Source organism: Hylobates moloch, unplaced genomic scaffold, assembly GCF_009828535.3.
Source record: "Hylobates moloch isolate HMO894 unplaced genomic scaffold, HMol_V3 SCAFFOLD_1, whole genome shotgun sequence".
NCBI classification, from domain to species: Eukaryota; Metazoa; Chordata; class Mammalia; order Primates; family Hylobatidae; genus Hylobates; species Hylobates moloch.
Genome location: NW_026652276.1, coordinates 146,766,083 through 146,790,168, shown reverse-complemented (window position 1 = coordinate 146,790,168; position 24,086 = coordinate 146,766,083). Strand labels below are relative to the sequence as shown.

At 38.7% G+C, this 24,086-nt stretch overlaps 1 protein-coding gene across 1 annotated transcript in view; it reads right to left on the bottom strand.

The window, feature by feature from the left end:
* RAPGEF5 (Rap guanine nucleotide exchange factor 5) overlaps positions 1 to 24,086 on the bottom strand; it is a 239,561-nt gene that overhangs the window by 152,179 nt on the left and 63,296 nt on the right. The window contains exon 6 of the mRNA XM_032759601.2: positions 20,995 to 21,061. Coding sequence (XP_032615492.1) covers positions 20,995 to 21,061 — 67 coding nt within the window. The remainder of the gene's footprint in view (positions 1 to 20,994; positions 21,062 to 24,086) is intronic.

Genomic DNA, 24,086 nt, shown 5'->3' with positions numbered 1-24,086 from the left:
ACCTGTGTCTGAGTACTCATTTCATCCATCCGCCAGGGTCTGTGAGACAGACCCGGTACTAACATAATAAATACACGTTGTTTCAAATCTGTAGATTCTGGAGTCATTTGTTATGCTGAAGAGTCTTTTATAGGACAATGATGATTTTTCTACTGTAATCTAACTGTGTTGTTGGCTAACCTGAGTTCCTCTCACCATGCCCGAAATAGAGCCACTGTTGGGTTAGGCTTGAGAAATGTACCAAATGTAGTAGAACCATGTTCTGATACTGGCCATGGTTTTTATCCAATGAGGATACAAAACCACTGCCTAGGTCATTAGAAAAAAATGCATAGTTCTTAATCTGACAGAAACAGTAAATTATTAGCTTGGCTTTTCCTATCATAACCCTTCCCTACTATAATCCTTAACTCCTTTTCAGAACCCCCTGGGACTAGATGTATTTCAGAATTCAAAATTTTACACATTTCAGAAAGGTATCTTCGGTGAGGTCTGGGGCAGCAACTTGTAGTCAGATACATTAATATTTCTTCCGTGAAATGCATTACTATTCAAACCAAATGGGATAAAGGAAGACTAGAAAAAGCCTAGAGTTTTGCCACCAAATACGTTCAGTTTTGGTTGGATTTTGCCACCAAGTTAGTTATGAAGAACTTTTGTTTTTCAGAGTTTTTCTAATGTAGGACTGTGAATAAGGGACTGTAAACCTCTACTAGTTTTACATTAAAGTTTCCCTCCCTCATCTTTTTCTCATGTTTCTTCTTTTCCAATTGCTATTTGGTCACTACTTTTTGTCTACTTACTGGGAAATGCTTTCTTATATAGCTTGAGTTTTCATCTAGTTCAGCAGTTCTCAAACTTGACTGCACATTAGAATCATTTGGAGAGGTTTAAAAAAAATACTGATATTTGGGCCCCAACTAAATCAGAATATCGGGAGAGAACCAGGCATCAGTGTGCGTTGTTGTTTCCAAGCTTCCTAGGTGATTCTATTGCATCCAGGGTGAGAAATCACTGCTCTATTCAACAAATATCTTACTTTCTCCAAGGCCCCATATTTCAACCTTCATTTCAAGGAAAATTTTTAGTCTGTACTTTGTACTCCCCTAATTTAATTCATTTGTAAAGGAACGTGGCCTTCAACTGTATTTAGATATAAAATTATGCTATAATCCAATCAAATAAGATTCACTTACTATAGTAGCAGTTCGACAGACAAGATTTATTCAAGTACAAAGAAAATTGCAAGGAAGCTTTTTAAGAACCTTCAAGTTTAATTTAAAATATAGTTTACTCAATATAAAACAACTATGCAATTCAAAGCACTTGCAGCTGACAGTTATATTTGGCCTTGTAAATGTCTAAATAGAGGATGATTAAAGGACCGATAAAACATATCCCAAATTTTTCCCTCTCTCCTAGTTACCCATCAGAAACTAGAGTCAGAAACATGTTGAAATGTTTTGGCTTTCTATCTTGGATAACGAACATGGCTGTTCACAAAATAGCCTTGACATTCAGTAAGAATCAGAGTCAGTCTTATGTCCAGCATTCTGTCTTCTTTTTCCTCTGGCAGTTTAATAGTGCCTTCGGTCTTAAAATCCAAAGGCTCCCAGACCTGTTTTGCATCAAAGCTAAGACTCAAGCAAACTCTGAGTGACAGAGAGTTTCTCCATGGGAGAGATTAACTGAGAAGACATGAGCAGGCTTCCTGGAAGAGGAGGCCCTTGAAAGCAAGGTATGAAGCTCAATTAGAAAGTCAAGGAAAGTCGGGCCGGGAGTGGTGGCTCATGCCTGTAATCCCAGCACTTTGGGAGGTCGAGGTGGGCAGATCATGAGGTCAGGAGTTCGAGACCAGCCTGACCAACATGAGGAAACTCCGTCTCTACTAAAAATACAAAAAAATTAGCCGACTATGGTGCGCACACCTGTAATCTCAGCTACTCGGGAGGCCTAGGCAGGAGAATCACTTGAACCCGAGAGGCGGAGGTTGCAGTGAACCAAGATCACGCCATTGCACTCCAGCCTGGGCAACAGAGCAAGACTCCGTCTCAAAAAAAAAAAAGGAAAGAAAAAAAAAATCAAGGAAAGTCATTTTGAGAGGACAGAGCAATATTGGCAAAGGTCTTAGTTACCAAAGGATTGTCCTTACAAATTAATTTTTAATAGAATTGCCAATTCACAACTTTCCTAAAGACTTTTAGCAAATCTATTAATCTTAGAAACATTTAAATTTTGATGCCATGATAGAAATGTTTTTAAAATACAGAGCCCATTTTTCTCAATTTCCTAAACTAAATGTAAGAAGAAACATAATCTAATATTCTTCCATGTTTTATTCCCAAAAAATATACAACTTTTAAGCCATTATATAGTGTTAAGCTAGTATTGACTTTAGGAATTCTAGAAAAAATAAATATGCTTCTTAATAATTGTACTTTTATTTTTTATTTTCTTATTTTTTTGAGACAAGGTTTTGCTCTGTTGCCCAGGCTGGAGTGCAGTGGTACGATCTAAGCTCACTGCAACCTCTGCCTTCTGGGGTCAAGCAATCCTCCCACCTCAGCCTCCTGAGTAGCTGGGACTACAGGCGCCTGCCACCATGCCCAGCTAATTTGTTTGTATGTTTTTGTACAGATGGGGTTTCACCATGTTGTCCAGGCTGATCTTGAACCCCTGACCTCAAGTGATCTGCCCACCTCTGCCTCCCAAAGTGCTGGGATTGCAGGCGTGAGCCACCATGCCCAGCCAAGAAACTACTGTTCTCCACCAAATAGTTTATTTAACAGATAGTTATTTCCCCAATAACTGCTGTCATCACATCAAAGAGGTGTTTGTTAAGCATGCTGTGATGATAAAATGTATCTATCCTTACTCATCTGTTTCAAGGCACTTAGGGGTATTTTTTTTTTTTTTTTGAGACAGAGTCTGGCTCTGTCACCCAGGCTGGAGTGCAGTGGTACAATCTCGGCTCACTGCAAGCTCTGCCTCCCGGGTTCACGCCATTCTCCTGCCTCAGCCTCCCGAGTAGCTGGGACTACAGGCGTCCGCCACTACGCCCGGCTAATTTTTTGTATTTTTAGTAGAGATGGGGTTTCACCATGTTAGCCAGGATGGTCTTGATCTCCTGACCTCATGATCCGCCCGCCTCGGCCTCCCAAAATGCTGGGATTACAGGTGTGAGCCACCGCACCCGGCCAGGGGTATTTTTAAATCACTTAAATAGACTTGTTTAATGCAAACAAATATGCATTATTAACTTTATTGTAACTGAGATAATAGCTGGCCATTTAAAGACTAATATATGTAGAAGTGATCTGAAACTAACAAAATGAACTGCAATAAAGTCTTCTACGATTTTAAACGTCTATTAAGTCTGCTACACATACAACCTAATATGATAGAGGTTCACATTAAAAAGATCTGATAGTTGAGTACAAGCATACTTTGAGTTAATGGGAGTTGGATTACTTAGAATGGATAACAGTGTTTTTAGGAATATTACTAGAGGTATGACATTCAGGTCACACAAAAAATGGACTCCAGAAAGATCAAAATCTGGATCGTATTTGGTTTTGTTAAGGTCCATGAGGAGTAGATAGTATCCACAGGAGAATGACCAGGAGATAGTCACCTCCCTGTAGTTCAACTTGACGGACACAGCCATCCTCATTTACCTTGTCGTCTCTGCACAACTTGGCTATTACTCACTCCCTTTTTCTTAATCATTGGGATTCCATGGCATCCCATGCTCCAGGTTTTCTCCTTCCTCTCTGGCTACTGCTTCTCTTCTCCAAAGGCTCCCCTTCTTCTGCCTTTTATAAAGACTTTGATGTCCCTTAGTGATTTATCCTCAACCCTCTTGACCTTCTTCTCTTTCCATTCACTCACATGACTTCAATTATATTTGCATTTCCAGCCCATATTTCCTGGGCCCTAGATCCCCATAGCCATCTACCTTCTGGACCTGAAAGTCCCACTTAGTGGCTCAAACTCAACATTTCCAAAGGTAAATTCACTTTTTCTTTTTTTGAGACTGGGTCTCACTCTGTCACCCAGGCCGGAGTGCAGTGGTCCAATCATGGCTCACTGCAGTCTCCATGACCAGGGCTCAAGCGATTCTCCTGCCTCAGCCTCCCGAGTACCTGAGAGGACAGGCACACACCACCATGCCTGGCTAATTTTTTAATTATTTTTAGAGATGACATCTTGTTATGTTGCCCAGACTGATCTTAAACTCCTGGGCTCAAGCAATCCTCCTGCCTCAGCCTCCTAAAGTACTGGGATTATAACAGTGAGCCACTGAACCTAGACTGAAGTCACTTTTTTACCAATTCCGCTGCACTCCACAAATCTGCTCCATGAATGGCACCATCAGACACCATAGTCCCAAGCCAGGAAGTAAGGTATCCCTGATTTAGCTCAGCCCATCACCGTCTCCTACTCAGGCCTCTGTCTCTAATTTTTCTCTCTCCATCCCACATCATTCTCTACTCTGCAGTCAGACTAAATCATCCTTAAATATAAATTTTATAATATTATATCTTTTCCCAAAAAACTCTTCAAAGATTTCTCCATGACACTATGACAGAGTCCAATGTCTGATACTGCATATATAGTGTTCTTCTGGTCGGGTCTTCAGTATCATCTCTATCTCCATTCCTCCTTCCAAAATCCATGCTCGAAGCTTATTAAAATATGGCATTTGCTATTCCCTGGATGGACTATGCTCTCTCTTTGCCCCAGGCCTTTTGACATATTCTGTCTGGAATACCTCCCCACCTTGTATGGCTGTCACTTACTTACCCTTCAGATCCCAACTTAGGTACCATCTTCTCCTGAGTGCTACTCACCTCTCCTATGTGAAGTTCTGTTTATACTCCAATAGCACTCTATACTCGTTTCAATTATAGCACTTACCACACTCTAATGAAATCTCCTCTTTAGCTGGAGGGCTCCAAAACTAGTTTATAAGCCCACTGAAATGGACTTCTTTATTCATCATTGTGAACCTGACTCCTGGCACCATTCCTGGTACATATGTTTGTGATCAAGAACACAAGTAAAATGTTTACAGTTGTTACTGAGAAGGTGTAGGGGGAACATGATCATTAACTTCAAGTATTTCAAAGTCTGAGGTTGAAATTCAGACCAATGGAGAGAAGTTGCAAAAGGACATGTTTTAGCTCAATGTAAGAACTTTCAAATACCCAGAACTGTCCACAGTGGAAATGTGAGATTCAATAGGAGATGCTTTACATGCGAAGGTATATATCAGAAGTGCCCCAAGGATTGTTCTAAAGATTTGTTTTAAGAATGTCTCATTTCCTAATCACCCCACTACCAAAAGAGAACAAGCATGTTCTCTTTGGAGGCCATGGAGGTTGTTCATGTCACCTGGGAGTTGGTGACATCTGTCAGCCTGCAGTTGAACAGCTGGTGATGTTATGGCCATCTAATCCACCTGACAGAAATAGAGGTGGTACAAATCTGAACGAATAGATAAAAAATAACTGCTGGAAACCATTTCTTGTCGTGGAAATCTCATGAATTTCATGGTAAAAACAACAGGAGAAACTATAGATGTTTACAAGACCTCAGAAGAGCAAGCTAACGACACTAACATCTTTTCAAAAGAGCAAGTGTATCTGTGTCTTCAGTTTTCAAAGCTGCTCTTACAACCTCTGATTGGTAATTTCTCTGAAGCCCTAACTGCTGATCTACCTGAATTTCCTGATAAATAAAAATTTGTATATGAAATGTATTTTAAGGAAATAAGTCTATATTAGACATTTTAATTTTTGTTGTAATAATGAAATAAAACATTATGTTTACATCATTAAATTTTTAATTTTTATGTCTCAAGTTACTTTTTTTGGTGTTTTCTGGTAGATCCAGTATATTATTCAATCTACAAAAAGCTCATAAATGATTCTCAGGTGGATTTTCATGATATAGTTTATTTAACAAAGCATCTCCAAAGCCATAATATAATTTTTAAACTCATGCCTTACTATGTCTTTTATTCTATGTTACACACCATTCCATACATATCTTTTCTCAATCATCGTGCCCTTTGGAGGTAAGATTATAAACTATAGCAATTGTGTAACTACATCAACAGTCAAGTCCCAGGCATTCTAGGGATCTTCTATGGTAGCAATCTCTCATTTGTAGGGACAGATGCCTGTAGAACCTTGTAGGGATGTTACATTACAAAGACTGATATTGGGATAAACTCAGATTGGCAAAGACTGTTTCCAGCTAGAAATTCTGCGCATAAAAACTGCTAAAAAGTGAAGCCTCCTAGAAGAACAAGATTCAGACCCTGAGATCCAAAAATCTAAAACAAGAGTAGGAAATCTCTAATTATTTTATGCCAACCTTGAGAGAAGCTGTAGTTTCCTGACGGTGGGGTGGAGTCACAGTCCTCTACCTCATAGGATCGTTGTGAGATTTAGACGAATTAACATGTATAAATCATCGGGACTGACTGATCCGACACAGAGTAAGTGCTATTTGAGTGTTAGCTATTATCATCCTCATCACATTATTAGAATATAGTTGAGCTGAATGACAGAAGAAAGGACATATCCAGTCTTTAATTGCTTTAATATTGCATATGTTTAAGCCCCTTCTTCCACCTAAATTATAAACTCTTTCACAATCAGTATTTCCTCCATTTATTATATTTCACCTACCTAGCCCAGTCCCATTGCAACTAGAATAAAAGAGGCTGAAGCATTTCAGTGAAAATGTGTAAACAGTGCTTAAAGTGCTTTTTCAGACTTTACTTTCAGACTTTACTTTAAAAATGAACTTTTAGATTTCTATAGAATTCTGAAGCCTTTATAAATGTATGAAGGACAGACTTCAGGTTTCAAAATTCACTTTGAAACGTCAGAGGTATCAATCAACTTAAGTAGCTGAGCCCTGGCAGCTTCTGACATTCAAAAAAGAACTACTGTATTATGAATCAGGAGATTATGGGTTCAAATTCAAATTCAAATCCAAATTCAAATTCTTGTATTCAAGAAGAAATGTGCATTAGTTTAGTATCTCTTCCATAGCAAATTATCACCCATTTTACTGCTTAATATCCACTTATTATTTCATATTTGTATAGGTCAAAAGTCCAGGTACAGGGTGGCTCAACTGGGTTCTCTGCTTCTCACAAGGCCTCTTGTAAGGCCCAGAGCAAAAGTACCTGCTGGGCTGCACTCCTAACTGGAAGCTCTAGGGGAGCCTTTTCTTCCATGCTCATGCAGGTCATTGACAGAATCCAGTTCTTATGTCTGTAGGGCTGAGGTACCTGTTTCCTTGCTGGTTGTCACCCGGAAGCTGCCCATAGCTCCTAGCGCCCTCTTTCTGGTTTTTGCACATGGGCTCCTACATCTCAGAGCCAGCAATGACATGATGACCCCTTCTTAGGCTTAGAATTTCTTTCACCTTGACTTCTGCCATATTGCTTTGACTCCCACAAAAGCAAGTTCTCTCCTTTATTTTCAAAGGTCATATGATTAGACAGAGTCCACACAGACAATCTAGGTCTGTAGCCTTAATTATATCTGTAAAGCACCTTTTGCCCTGTAATGTAATATGTGCAGGTACCAAGTGGGGTATTCATGTTTAGGGGACCATTTTACCCATTACAGAATGACACAGATCCTGAAAAACTATCCCTCAACACCTCGTTAGGGCCTTAAAGTCACTTGCTAATACAGCCTAGCTCTGGAACATGATTTACTTGCTATAAAATCTTCACTAGATTACACCAAACTCTCTTTCCCTTTACAACTTTCTCCTGTTGTACCCCGAAGTCCCAACCAGTGCCCCAAATTCATCTCAAATTAACTCATTTATTTGCCTCCATTGTCACCCCTTGAGATGTCTCTCAAGTCTTACAATCTATCTAGAATGTTCTTTTCTTTCCCTTATCTAGACAAAAGCTGCATTCCAGTTTCTTCATGGAGCTAACCTTAATTATCAAGACATCCATAAATTTTCTGATTTTTTACATCTCATCACCACCACACAATGTGGGTAATCTGGAAAATCTATAATTCACACTTACGTTAATTTTTAAACAAAATCACTTTTTTGTGGTTTTTGTTGGGTAATTTATAGTAATGTAGGTTTATTTTTGAAATTCAGAAAATGAATAAAAGTAGATGAGGAAAAATCATCCCCAGTCCCAGTGTCTAAAGAGCTAATCCTAAATTCACTCACTGCATGTAACATGATGCTAATTATTAGCTATGAGCTATAAAAATTGATTTATTTACCATATTATTTTATCTACTGTCAATAGATGGCTCAGGCCAATAATGTTGATTTTAGGGAAAGTATTGATATCACAGAATTGCAGGCCAGAAATAATAAAAAGGTCACCTACTTCAGTTCTATACTAGATGCCTTAATCCTCTACACAGAGTACAGAATATAAAATAATAAAACAACAAAACACACACTTCCATAGAACTTATTATGTACCTGGGCACTGTTCCAAATATTTTCCATGTATTCACTGACTTAATTTATATGCATAGTGCCTTTTGTATCTGACCTGTAGTAACTTGCATAGATAAGCTCTTGAAGAAGTTCCATAATTTTTATGAAGATAATCTAGAATAAATTAAGTTCATATATGCACACAGATCTCTTATATGTTTTTATAATTCCTTACCCAGCTACATAGCCTATTCAAACCTCTTTACAAACCACTGAAACCTGCTACTAATATTCCACTGAATCCATAGGCTCTTTTGTTTTAAAGAGCAGATTTTTGTTATACAACTAGAAGAGCCTAGTAATAGTTCTTTGGAAGGTTTTAGTATCTATTTTTAAATCTGTCTTTTGCCCATTCAATTCTCAGAACCCCACGTGTGTTTGTCCTGACTCTCAATACACAGTTTTAAGTAGATTAAGTGTTAATCTACTTAAAGAACTTTCCTACCTGTAGATGCTTTTTTAAAAGTTGAACTTTATTCCTTGATATTTCTTCTAATCCAAATTCAAATTAAATTAAAATGGTGCTTTAATTTTTCATGATTGGCATAGGATCTATTAAGTTTGAAAACTTGCTCTGTTATCTACTAAGATATAATATATTCTTATGCATAGTTTCATATTAGTATTATAGGTAAGAGGATATTAAATGAGATTTGTCCTGTGGTCTCAGCATTTTCACTGAAACCCAAAGTCAAGAACAATTGGTGAAAATTGCTCAGTCCTCCGAAAGATAGAGCTAGGTGCACCCCCACAGATTCCATTAGTCCCGAAGCAGCAAAATTCTGTAAAACCATGTCGGCAACTCTCATCCCTTCACCCACTTCAAGGAATTATGAGGGAGACTTGAAGATGATTCAGGAAGGATCAACAAAGACCATTTATTTGAAGGGAGTTGCTGGAGTGCTACAAGGATAAATATTATACATACGTACAGACTTCAAGTCAAATGACAGGGGTCTTAATCACTTGAATTGGCTGGCATTTGTTCCTAAAGTTTAGGGACTGCTCTCATCTGTAAAAGTCCAAGAGGGCTGGCAAATGGAGCATATGGAGGCAGAGGAAGAGAGAAAAGCTGTGCTGTGTTGGGATGGCCTCCATTTCCAGGGTTTGACAGGACAATAATGCCTTCGTGCTTCCTATGTGCCAGTAGAGAGCTGGGTATAGGTCATCTTGGAAACAGGTCTCCTGAAAAGGTAGGGTGACCCCAATAGAAGAAATCTGTGAGAAGGAAGCCAAAGGCTGGAGGGACAGTCCTAAAGTTTCAGAAGAAGAGGAAATGACAGGGCCATGGAATTATAATCTGGAGCTCTTTAGACACAGGAATATCCACCAATCCACACAATGGACCCATACAGGAAAAAAAAGAGATTTCTACAACTCTACACAGAGAACCCTGAGGCCAGATTGTAACTGTAGCAGTCAAGAAAGACCTTTCTTGATATGGCGTCTTTTCTCCCTAGCCTCTCAAAGCCTGGCTGAGCCAGAAGTAGCACAGTGAAGCAGAGGAGGAGGCAGGGAAGAGAAAAAACGGAAAAATAGGATGGAAAATGTCAACAAAACCAACCCTGGCCCTTTTCCCAGGCTCAGGTTGGGGGAAATGAGATGCTTTGAAGTGGATGGAAGATGGAAGCTCTGATACTGGACTCAAATGGACTTTTAAATATCTGAAGAAATGGAGACCGCTCTGAGAAAGCTGAAAAAAGCTATGGATCTGCACAAAGATTCACCCAGGAGTGGGAATGAACCAGTCAGAACTTATTCGAGGAAACTGGTAAAAAAGGGTAAATTTTTTCCTGCTTTTATCTTGTTGAGACTAGTTCATTTAATGAATCATTTATATGTATATACTTGGTTTTATAATGAGACTGGAAACATATAGGTACAAAAGCCATTTATTTCTTTTTTCTCTCTTAACTTTATCCCCTTTTCCTTGTTTTATGTCTGGGAATGTTTCTCTTACATCCTGAACTGATGCTGCAGTATGGGTTTAATCTCTGACATCTAGATGTCAGCCTAACTAAATTTCATTTAAACAATCTAGGTGAGGAAGCAGTGCCTGCTCATCTCCAATGCTGGGGTAATCTTAGGCAGTGTGAAATTCAAAATTTAGTGAAGAAGAAAAAAAGAATATTGCCTGAAAATATACTTCTGACTTTAAGAGTGGTTCCATAACTTCCTCTTTTGGCTTAGGATTGGGAGAGACAGCAAATGTGAAAAACATGAATAAAATTATAGTCTACATTTTTACCTGACAGACCCTTTCTTCTCTCTTGCTCTCTAAACACAAATAGGGTTCTGGGGTCTCTGAGCAATTCTTTTAATTGCCGTGGGTCTTCCTATTCTTATCTGTAATACAGGGGAATTGGAGAAGATGATTTCTTTCTTTTTCTTTTGAGGCACGGTCTGGCTCTGTCACCCAGGTTAGAGAGCAGTGCTACAAGCTCAGCTCACTGCTACCTCTGCTTTCCGAGCTCAAGCCATCCTCCCACCTCAGCCTCCTGAGTAGCTGGGACCACAGGTGCACGCCACCTCATCGGGCTGATTTCTGTATTTTTTGTAGAGACAGGTTCTCACTTTGTTGCCCAGGCTGCTCTCAAATTCCTGGGCTCAAGTAATCTGCCCGCCTCAGCCACCCAAAGTGCTGGGATTACAAGTGTGATCCACACTGCACCTGGTGAAGAAGATAATATCTAAAGCCGTCTTCCCTTCTATCCTTGTTCCAAATAAACCAACCATGATGTTCTCAAATTGAAGAATTCCAATTAACTGTAATACTTCCTCATTTTAATTACTGAGGTACACTGCAGAACCTGTGGTGAGGAGATACAATGTGGATATCTGTTCAGCTGAACTGAGATGAGTTCAATGAAACCAAGATAGCCAACAGGGTTTCCTGGGTTAACTTACGAACCTCATTCTCTTTCGCTATTCTAACGCATCCGACAAAGATGTTACTACATAAAGCTTCTTATAGCACATTCCAATCCTCTCAGGAGCCTCACTGGCTATTTCTGTCTACCACATAAAATCTTAACCTGTCCCTCTGCAATTCTAGACCTTAGTAGACACTTCACTCTGCCCACCGGTTACACGGATTCTTTATTACTGGCTTCTATGCATCATAGACTTCTGCTGAACAGAAATGACGGCCATTGCTCAAACATATCCCATCTTGGCTTTTTCACTCATGCTATTCCTTCTAATTAGATTGCTATTAATATTTTCTATTCATTCATACTATCCTTTATATTCAACATATCATTCAAGCCATTTCCCCCTCTCCAGGGGACCTATTTTAAAACCCTAACTGAGCACAATGACTTTTTACTTTGACCTCCACAGTACTTTGTATTCACCACAGAGAACCTTTATAGCTATTCACCTTTACATGGTAAGCTCCTTGCAGACATGGACCAAGCTGTATTTTTTTTCCTCTGAATTCACACAATGGAATCACAAAACCTGATAACCAGTCTGAATAAACTTCTAAACTGCTAAATCATTTAGCCATGTTTACCACTATTTTATAATTTCTAATGGTTAAAAATTAAAATGCTATTTAATATATTTCCATGGGCATCATTTCATAAAATCCTTCAAATTAGGACAGAATTCCACAATCACATTCCCTACCCAACCTGTTAAAATCTATTCAGTAAATATAAAATGTTTTAAGTGATGATAATGTGGAAAACTGTGTTTTCAACCCACATAGATATTATTTTTAATATGGACTCTTAATTAAATAATTAATGATACCTGTCTCAAATGCTCATCTCTCCAATGCAATAGTAATACACCCTGTCATGTGAGACTGAAATGTGACAATGTATGACAAACAGTATCCAAATGCCTGTGCAAAGTAAGAACTCAACAAATATTAGCCATTCTTAGCCTCTTACCCACTTCTCACTTGGTCTAATGCATTAATGCAGGATAATGCATTAACAACTGCAAACAAGTCTCTTCAAAGATTTCCCCACAAAGAAGTTCATCTCTGGGCTGTTCATAACAGCAAAAGAGTGAAAATAAAATCACAATGTTCAAAATAGAAGAAAATGATTTTAAATCTGTGTAATGAGATACTATAGAATCACTAAATATGTTGTGGCCAGTGCTTTTAGCTCCCAGAACATATTAAATAAAAAGTATAGAACATAAAATAAAATATTTAGGGTTTTTCTGCAAAAAAAAATTATTCTTTAAAAAAATTATTCTTTAAAAAAAAATACACACACACACACACACACACACACACACACACGAAAAATAACCTAGCAAATAATAATAATTTATTTCTGGGTCATTTCATTATAGGCACTTTTCTAATCTGCATTTAAAAAATGATAAAGTCTTTATATTCAAGTTAAATAATACAAATGTCAACTAAATAAAAAGGAAACTGCAAAGCATAATCCATGGTACTGTTATCTCACTGTCAGACTTCTCATTTGACATTTACAAACATAGGAAATGAATTCACACTATTTCCACCCAGTATCCACATAAAATGTCATTATATTATAATTTTTACAACAATATAAAATAACAGAAACTGATTTAAAATTTGTCTTATTCCATCACCACCAAAAAATTCATGAAATTTTCACTGTTTTATATGCCTCCTGGTTCTCCTCTATATATGGGCATACCATACAAAGCTATAACACTGACTGAAGTATGCAAAACTTACATTTCATCTAAAGCAGCTGTAAGAAGTTCTATTTTAAAGAAATGAACAAAGAAGAAGCCAAATATGAAACATTCATGGATCATCCTTTTAAAGCTCTGTCGGCTTCTTTCAAAGATTTCACATTAACACTTCACAAACCTATGACCCTCAATATCCAAATTGAGAGTTGAATGGTATATTTCTATTTCTTGTCAATAAAAGTCTATATTTTCCACGAGTATTGCATATCAAAGTGATTTTCATCTCAGAAACAGATATTCAAATATCATAACATACATGTATACAAACACGCACAATCCTCTTTCCCTATTCCTAAGAGATTCATTGAGACATTTTACCCTTAAATGAGTTCTGCACACTTACACCTTTCTGAACACATAAAGATAAATTTCCCCCTGCCCTGCATTGCTTCATTTCAATAGGCAATCCAGTATGTATCATGCTGCTTACCAAAACCAAACTCTCAGGGCTAGATTTAAAAATTAAATTACCACACAATCTGGGTAGATTTTGATAGTTTCTTTGGAATTAGAGATGATGGCTTAGTAATTAATTTTAAAAAGTTGTGTGTGTGTGTGTGTGTGTGTGTGTGTGTGTGTGTGTGTGTGTATGTGCAAACCTGTATATTATGGTATTTGGGATCTATTACCAGGATGAAGATATGTAATAGACAGAACATATAAGAATTTTTTATTGACAAGCAATAGACATACACTATTCAGCAATCTATTCAGGTATTGACAGGTATAGGTTTGTGATGTGTTACTCTGAGATCCTACTGAAGGAAACAGAAGGGGCTTTAACCAGCATTCCACGTGGTCCTAGAGACTGACAGTCCATAGCCCAAGGCCCATTGGATGAGGACAGATTGAAACACAAGGAGAGAAGGTAGTATCAAGTCCTATGGCTCCGTATAAACCACAGAAAAAAGTTGCTACCAGAATATGCTACAATTCCACTGGTGCTTCCTTAATGCTCCTTGGAACTAGATCCGTCTTCTCTGGTTTCACTTGACACTTTCCCTCAAAACTCAATCTGCCTGGCCCTTCCCCAAATCATAATAGTAGCTCTTACGCCACTGGAAGGACTGGAGCCAGCCTAAGGATTCCAAGTAGGAATTTTATGTTCCCTACAAATAAGAAATATAAGGTAACAAGATGTTCATGATCCTGTGGCAGCCAGAAAGAAGGCTTGTCATTCACTGGGGGTGTAACTTTTATTCTTTGAACAGCCATGTCTGATCAGGCTGCGATAGTCTAAGGGAAGGGATTACCTACACTCCATTTCTGCATTCTCCAGGAAGAAAAAGGCAGATAGCCAGGAAAAAAGGGTGAGTAGAAACCCATTTTTTTGCATTTTCAGAAAAACATATTTCTAAATGTGATAGAAATTCATCACTCAATTGTGCTTATCACATACAGATGATCCTTGACTTATGATAGGGTTACATAATTTAAAATTAAAACGATTGTAAGTCAAAAATTTGTTTAATACACCTAAGCTACCAAACATCTTAGTTTAGCCTAGCCTGCCTTAAACGTACTCAGAACGCTCACATCAGCCTACAGCTGGGCTAACTCATTTGGCAACACAGAGCACCGTGGAGTACCAGTCATTTATCCTGGTGACCATGCAGCTGACCGGGAGCCGCAACTCACAGCTGCTGCCCAGCATCTCGAGAGGGTACCCTACCATATATCGCTAGCCTAGGAAAAAATCAAAATTCAAAATTTGAAGTATGGTTTCTACCAAATGCGTCTCATTTCTTTTTCTTTTATTATTATTATACTTTAAGTTTTAGGGTACATGTGCACAATGTGCAGGTTTGTGACATATGTATACATGTGCCATGTTGGTGTGCTGCACCCATTAACTCGTCATTTAGCATTAGGTGTATCTCCTAATGCTATCCCTCCCCCCTCCCCCCACCCCACAACAGTCCCCGGTGTGTGATGTTCCCCTTCCTGTCAATTCCCACCTATGGTGAGAACATGCAGTTTTTTTTTGTCCTTGGTATGAAATGATGTTTCCAGTTCATCCATGTCCTACCAAAGGATATGAATCATCTTTTTATGGTGCCTAGTTTCCATGGGTATATGTGCCACATTTTTTAATCCAGTCTATCTTTTGGACATTTGATTTGTTCCAAGTTTTGTGTGTGTCCCAGGTGTCTTTATAGCAGCATGATTTATAGTCCTTTGGGTACATACCCAGTAATGGGATGGCTGGGTCAAATGGTATAGCATCACAAAGTTGAAAAATCGTTACATCGGACCATCATGGTCAGGACCATCTGTATTCAACATGACAAATCCCCCCAACTTTCATTCAACTAAGGTTACTCCCAGACCTTGCTAACTTGGCACACAATCTCTTAAACAAGTCTCTAAACTTCTCTTTTTAAAGATTCATCAAAACCCAAACCTCATGCTATTGCTGAACCAGTATCAATTTAAAAGTTTCCAATCAAAGAAGTTGTCAATGTTATTCAGCTACTGAATAACAAATTCCTGTCCAAAATAACAATTCCTGTTCAAAGAGGAATTTCTCCAATATATCAAATCCAAATTGTAGAGTCACCAAGAAGGACAAACTAAAGGAATCCTTGTCATTTTATAACCTCTCTGGACGAAGAAAGGCTATAGATAGAGTACTGTGAAAGATGCACCCTTCAAAGGAAATGACTGAAGTTTCAGGTGAAAGATGAGACAGGACTTGACTGGCAAGTAAGATTTTAGTCCAGTGGTATTTCTCAGAGGAGGGATGACTTATACCTGAAGCCCTTATGAAAAGGAATTTAGAAAACACCACTAAATGCATCCAAGGCAGAGATCCCACAAGAAAGTTGGATGAACCAAAGAAAATGAGCCAGAAGATAGAGAAGAACCATACAAATAGAAACATCTAAATGGATAAAAGTTATAAACTGGGTGAGTTCTGACATGGAACACAAGGGTGTAAGAGTGCCCAGTTACATGATCCAAGAGTATCAAGTGTTTTTCTCAACCCCATGGATCTCTCTTCCTAAATTCTGAACACCCAATTTGTAATTTTAATTTATCTCTTAAGAGCTAGCCATAAATTCCCCACCACCACCACCAGGTTAATGTTTTATTCCAGACACTCAGACTCTCTTCTCTTTCACCATCCGTGTGATGGCTGACTTCATTGAATCTAGCAGCATAGAGGACACATCACATGTTCCCTGTCCCTTTATAAGGACCTCCCACATACCCATCTTACCAAATAGTCATCTAATATAAACAATGCACAACTTAGGCTAACTCACATCACCTCAGGTGTTTGACAATTAGACTATGAACAAAAATGACAAATTTCATTCAAACCCAGATGAGATGTTTGTCTTTTCTATTTCTACAATTTCCAACATAAAAACTTAGCCTTAAAAAACAGAAACAACCTAATAGGTTTTGTTCTGGTTGTTGATTTTAAGTAAATATGAGATGGAAGTCTAGAATACGTTTTTATCTCCTATTTAAGAATGTTCATGTTGCTATTTCCTGTCTTTGGACGCTTCCCAAGTACTTCTCAGATCTTTTAAATGCTTCAAAGTTTAGCTGATTTCCTAAATTTACATCCTTAGGAACTGTGGCTTTGAAAGTAATACATAATTCACCATAAAAATTTCCCCATATTTACTTTAGGTTTGAGCAAGCAGACCCCTGGGTTGTAATATGAATATTTTAAATTTGTCTGATCAATTCTGAATACTCTATTTGTCACAAACACTGGAAGAATTCTTGTTTAAAAATAAAACAATGCTCAGAACTTCAAGGGTGGAAACTGATGAGCGGTGTCATTCAAAGGCCCTTCTTGGCCTGCCAGCTTTATCACAGCAACAGAGACTTGCAGTCGATGAAAAGAGGTTTTCAAGTTAACAAAATGTGTAGCACTAGAGGATATTAGAAAGGAAGCTAAGGTGATAAGTTAGAATGCGGAAAGTCACACTGCTTCCAGATAATTCCTAGAGTGTTTTTGTAGACTGTATGTAATGGAAAGGGTCCACTATAGCCATGTCCTTTTTCCTTAAGCTGAAAACTTCTTACAGAGTTTCACTGTTTAGGTTTCTGTATGTCTGACACTTGGAAAGATGGCTCTTTCCTGAAGACCACTAGAAACATGGCTGGAACATTTTAATTGCTCATGTTTATATACATTTAACAACCCTACATTTGACTGAATTATAAGGACATTCTTATTTCTACACATGCAACGTCTTCTCACGTTCCTTCAATATGAAAACTCATGTGTATCCTCTTCCAGAGTAAAATTTCAGATAATATATTTTTAGATGACAGAACTTTTCCTCCTGTTGAACCTAAGAGGGAACCAGGAAATAAACTACTGGGGTTAAAGAAATGAGAAATTTTCTAAGATAGTCACATGCAAAAATCCCACATTTGAATAAAAATGGTGAATATACAAGAGGGCACAGTTGACTGTACTGCTGGAAACCACTGTCCCATTCCAATACCCCCAAAACACAGACTCTCAAAGAGTACATTGGCAACTCTACATTACAGACGTCACTTCTGCTTTCCTTTATCATGATTAGGGGTCACAGTAGATGAGAACTGTTCCTTGAGTGATGTATGTAAATATCTTTCTGCACACACTATCACCTAGGTAACAAAGTTTATATGCCATTGTCAACAGGAACAACTATGTTATGAAGAGGTAGACTGAGTCCCACTGTCCATTAACAAATGCTTCTAGAATGAACAATGGAATTTTAGAACTTGAAGGAACTTAGCAACTGTCTAGTCCGACCACTCATCTTGGCCAAGGTCACACTGTTGGAAGAAATAAGAATCAAGGCCCTTAATCTCAGTACAGGATATTTTCAATATTGCAGGCCGATTGCCCATCAATTGAAGAGATGAATTTTCCTCTCTGCCGTTAATTTTCATTTCTAAATACCACTCCAGCATCTCACTTCATTTTCTTCAGTCTTTTAGCCTGGGGATTTTTCCAGCAAGATTATGTCAACTAAATCCACAGTGAACACTTTGCTGTCCATCCTTTCCTTTTCAGAGGGTCTTTTGAATGTGAGCTTCATGCTATAAACCATTCAGTTATTTCCATTTCCTCTCACTGTCCTCTCGTCTCCCTACTGCCCTCTGCCTATGGCTGTTCCCCAGACTCTATCTTCTACTCGGGTCTTCAATCTGCAACTTCTCTGTGACTGGCTTCCAGAAGCTCTCTGAGCTTCAGACTCTTGTCTCCAGGTGTTTCCTGCATATTTCTGTTCTTATCTCCTCAAATGCAACATATCCCCCAAAATCACCTACCTTACTGCATAATTTACTCAACTTCCTAAGAATATCATCATGTCCCCAGTCATGTAAGTTCAGAACTTCAGTTATCTCACTTCTCCACCTTTATGCACTCATACTGATTTTTTTAAAATCAATTTCTTTTTTTTTTTTTTTTTTTTGGGGGGGTTTTTCTTTTTTCCCCCGCCAGACTGCAGTGGCGCTATCTCAGCTCACTGCAAGCTCCGCCTCCCGGGTTCACACCATTCTCCTGCCTCAGCCTCCTGAGTAGCTGGGACTACAGGTGCCCACCACCATGCCTGGCTAATTTTTTGTATTTTTAGTAGAGACAGGGTTTCACTGTGTTAGCCAGGATGGTCTCAATCTTAAAAAAATCAATTTCTTTGTGTTCCTTTTTGAAGTCATCTTTCTTTTGGTTCCCACAAAAACCACCATAAACTAGGTTTTCATCAGCCTCTAACCAATCTCCCTATCTTCAACTTATCTTCACTCTTGAACATCTATTTCATTGCATAATCTGTTGTTCAAAAAAATCTTTCATTTTTCTTAACCAGGACCTTCTTCTCTAACTTGGTGGGTCTACTTACATTTTTCCATTGTACTTTCTCATTCCTATGCTTGCCCACAATAAATTCCACAGCTAGAATACACATCCTCCTAATTATCATCTCCAAATCCTGACTGTTTTCAATGGTGGTTCAAGTCCAGTGTCTGCAGTGACGCTTTTTGTTATGGTCCTTGAATTTATGACTTTACTTATTCACCACCTTTCTTTGTGCACAATTTCCAACTCCTTTATATATTAGCCTTCTGAATATATCTGTCTTATCTTCTTGGTATGGCTATAGGAACCAAATCATACATGTCTTTATCACTTCTGAAACTATCCCAATAACTACATTACATTATTTATTATATATTTTTAACTGAGGCATGGTAGTTAGGAGAATATTGGAGATAAAAATTCTGAGTTCTGACACTTGTTTTGCTCTTTCTTGCTGAGTGACCTTAGGCAAGCTACTCAAACTCTGTAAGCTTTCATAGCTATAAAATAGACATAATACCACCTACTTCATAGTGCTGTTGTACAGTACAGCTTAGCAGAATGTGTATGTATGTGTGTGTACACACAAACACACAACGTTTAACACAGTTTCTGGCCCATAGTGAATGCTTTTTAAACAGATGGCTAATTATAATTCTGCACACCACAGGCACTCCTTTTTGGTCAATATTTTAAACCGAAAAGTTCTAAATATGTTTTCATAATATGCTGTCAAGATTCCATTTCATGTTTTTTACACCATTGATTATCATATTGATGTGCTTAGGCTTTGAGTCCCACCCAAATCTCATCTTGGATTGTAATCCCCAGGTGTTTAGGGAGAGACCTGGGGGGAAGTGATTGTATTATGGGGGCAGTTTCCCATGCTGTTCTCATGATAGTGAGTGAGTTCTCACAAGATCTGATGGTTTTATAAGTGTGTGACACTTCCTCCTATACACTGTCACTCTCTCTCTCTCCTGCTGCCATGCCAGACGTACCTGGTTCCCCTTCCACCATGATTGTAAGTTTCCTGAGGCCTCCCCAGCCATGTGGAACTGTAAGTCAATTAAACCTCTTTCCTTTATAAATTACCCAGTCTTAGGTAGTTCTTTAAAGCAGTGTGAGAACAAATGAACACACATATTTAATAAAAAATTACTTTTCTAAGCTGCATTCCAGAAGAGTAGGAAAGACACTTTCAATCTTCAAGCTGTGCCCAATTGACAAGACCTAGTGTATAAAACTCTGTACAGACCAGTTTCATCCTTACACATAACCCAATCAACGATGATTTTCAGCAATTACCATTTTAATAATGGAGTTAAAGCAGAACTAAATAATTTTGGGGGAAGGCTAGAAAAGTTTCCAAATAGCCAAGTCAACAGGTAAAGGCTTGGTGACGTAGGATTGTTACAGCCTGTCAAAAACTTAAACTCAAGGATTAGTGACCACAGTCAGCTTTTCCTATGAAGAAAGCCATGAATTTTCCTTCAACCAACAAGGCTCTAACAAAGTCTAATCAATAGCTTTAAAAACCACAATGAAAATGTTGCAATATGGTACATTAAAAACTAGTGACCTGGCCTTTTTTGGCTGAAGTAATTCTCTTTTTCCCCTAATGAGAGAGTCTTTTCTCCTTTGTGCAGCAGGTCACAACTTTCCTAGGTTAACTCATACTGTATTTAAAAAATCAGATACTACACCTCCACCTCCACAAAGGTTGCAGGAACTTTCCACCAGAAATATCTATGATCTTGTGAAGGGAGGCTCCATCCTCATATAGAAAGTCAAAGCCACTGTCTCCCTCTGCCTTGCGTCATACCTCCCACAATGATGAGCAGCCACAGGGAAAATCTCTCTCTACACTATCACCCAAACAACTTCCCTTCTAGGACCCCAGCTTCATTATTTCTGCACCCCTAAGCAGGAAAATTGCATGGTCTTACCGCAGATGTTAGACGCACAAGAATTTCATCGCTGCTTTCTTCGGAGTCTTCAATTTTCTGATGAGACCTTTGGGAAAAAAAAGAACAAATTACTTTTCAGTTTTAGTTGCTCAAATTTATCTACCAAGTTAGGAGGAATAAAGGGCAAATAATGTCATTGTTATTATATTAGCAAAAGTACTCATGAAAATAACAAAGGTTGTGACAGTAACGCCATAGGAACATAATCCTCTTGCAGGCCAAATGTTCTCACAAAATCAATTAGCAAGAACCTCTTTACAGTGCACCAACTGAATCCTGAGGATGGGGTATTACTCACCCCATGATATAGCAGAATAATCCTGACATGCCAGTTGTAAAATATATGGGCTTGCACAGAAGGTAGATGCAAATAAAAGGTGGTTAAGTGCTGAAATTTCCTCTAAATCTAAATGAAATCCAGATTTTGAAAATATGAAATGTGAACTTTCCACTGAAATTGAGTTTTAGCCAAAACCAACTTACTATAAAACGGTATTATTATAGGCCTAATACCAGTATGGGAATTATGAGGAATACAAAGACGCAGAAGTTTTGTATAGCTTTGTATTTGCTTTCTCAAGAGATTACCGCCCAACTAAGAAGCTAAGAATATTATGCACATGTTAAATAACTAATGAGATGTGTAACAACGTAAGATCAGTTTGTTTGTTTGTTTGTTTGTTTGGGGAAAACGATCTTTTTAACTTAATTCATGAAAAAAGGCTTCACCAAATGTATATTCTAACAGACAAAATTATCTACTTCTTAAGAACAACCTTATAAACTACATTTTTTCCTAGTTTGGTCAAAGAAAAAAATTGACTAATGCAATTGAATATATAAAATTGTCTCCAAGATCTATTTCCACGAGCAATCCCTTTCAATATATGCTGTGGACGGGGGGTGTGGAGAGGGGATTGGAGGTAACTGCCCTGCAGAGCAGCATTATCAGCATCACAGTCCAGTGACTGATTTCAATCTCAGTAACTACAGTGTCAGCTGGAACGCCAGCCTTATGGAGCAGGAGGGCTTCTCCCAGCTCACGGGACAGCTGAGAAGCAGCTCTTTAAGAAGGGAAAAGCCAGTTGGATCAATTCTGGCATTGCCTTCTTGTTTCTGTAAATGTTATTAAACCCTTTTCCAGAAAGAAAGTCCCACCCTTCAAATCACAGCAATGCATTACAAACCACTGCCTTTATAAAAATTGCAAGATACAGGTATGAAGCAGCGCTGATGTTGTCAAATAACTTAAGCACTCATGCAGCAAAGTGTTTGAGATGTTTGCTAACAATCTGCGGAATAAAAACTGTGGGAACTGAGCATTATAACTTGGGATCTTTTTTTAATAAGGTTACCTGGATAATGAGTATTTTGAACAAGCTTTATTATTAAGATTCTCTATTCACAAGGCTTCTGTGGTTATACTGAGAAGAGACTGGAAACGCTTTATAACCTCAACCACCAAACCAGATTTATATGATTAAGCTGAGGCGGCTGAACAGACAGGAAATTAAGAACCAAAGGCACTAGAGGCAAGAGAACCAAACAAGGGCTTCTGCTGCTTTGTCTGTGTCTGTAGTGACACATGGGCTGGTCGTGCCTTTTCATGTTTCTCAGATCCCAACAGACACCAGAAGTATTAGTTAATGGGCATGAGGTACTTTGCACTAGCACAGATTCTCTCATGAATCTGTTTTCAATAAGCTGCTGAAAGGAACTCAAAATTCCAAGAGAAGCTCTTATGTACGAGACTGGTAACTAACGGTTGAGCTGCTGCTGTTTTAGTGACAAATAATTTAGTCCCTGTTTGGAAGCAAAACTGTCTTTCATTGATCTTCCAGCACAAACCATGCCTTAGCAAAAACATTTCTTAAGGAAATATGTGTAAGAGGGACAGAGTGATGATCTCCCAAGAGCTGTCCCACAGCCTATATCCCTGTTATCACCTCAGTCACCAAGATGTAAGCCCAGAACTCCCAAGTATCTCTCTAGCTTCTGGCTCTCCCCTGAGCTTGCCTTGTTTTTCCATCTGCCTTCAAAGTGGCTCTACGGGGCAATTCCAGGAACTTTATTTTCACCCACATGGGTACCTTACAGGCTAACTCAACCTAACTCACACTGAACTCCTCTCTTACCTCCTGCCCTCAGCTCTCCCCTTGGAATCACAGGTCCTGTTCACCCTAGAGCCATCCCTTTCCTCCTCACTCTGGCCTTTGGGAAGTCACCAGATTCTCTCACTTCCCTTCCTTCCCTGCCAAGCCTCTTTGACAGTCTAGGCTCTCAACTTCGCTTGAACAAATTATTTTAACCACCTTCTAACAAGCTTGTCTCTGGCTTCTCTTCTTGTATCCAGATGCCTAAAGATACCAGGATCACCTTTCTAAAACCCAGATCTGGTCCTGCTCTTCTCCAGACTCCAAACCTTAAGAGATTTTCCTCAATGCCCACTGAGAGCTCTAGAATTCGGAAATGCTCTTCCTTCCCTGCTAACATGCCCAATGCCCCGCTGCATCAGCACGCACCTGTCCCTCACCTGGTGTAAAGGAAGGTCACGAAGGCAGGACTGGTAGCAACAGGCAACAGCGGGAGAGCCTGAAAAGGGGGAAAGAACAGAGAAGGCAATACTCGGCCACTCTCCTTTCTTTCACCACTATGGTCACTTTTTACCTTAAACCTCCTCCTCAGCTCTAGACTAAATCGCCCAAAAATACCAGACTCTCTTTTCTCCAACAAATGTATCTTTTACAAAATTTAAACACATTCTGTTTTAATGTGTGTAAATACTTTTCAGTGCAACCCAGGAAAGACAAAGTTCTCACTTATCCAATCAAAATAAATAAGGAAACAGATGCAGCAAAGGAAAAGCAAGTATAATACTTGCACGTTTTCCATTATTACTAAAGGGGGCTGTGCTGCTCGTGAATGAGAGAAAGACAGAGAGAAGCTGTGGGTCTAGTTTGTCAGTGATTAGAGAAAGAAAATAAAGAAACTCTTACTGGAATCAGCAGGTAATGACAGTGACAAGGGACATAAGACAGAAAGAGAAGAGAAATAGAGTGACCCCTGGAAGG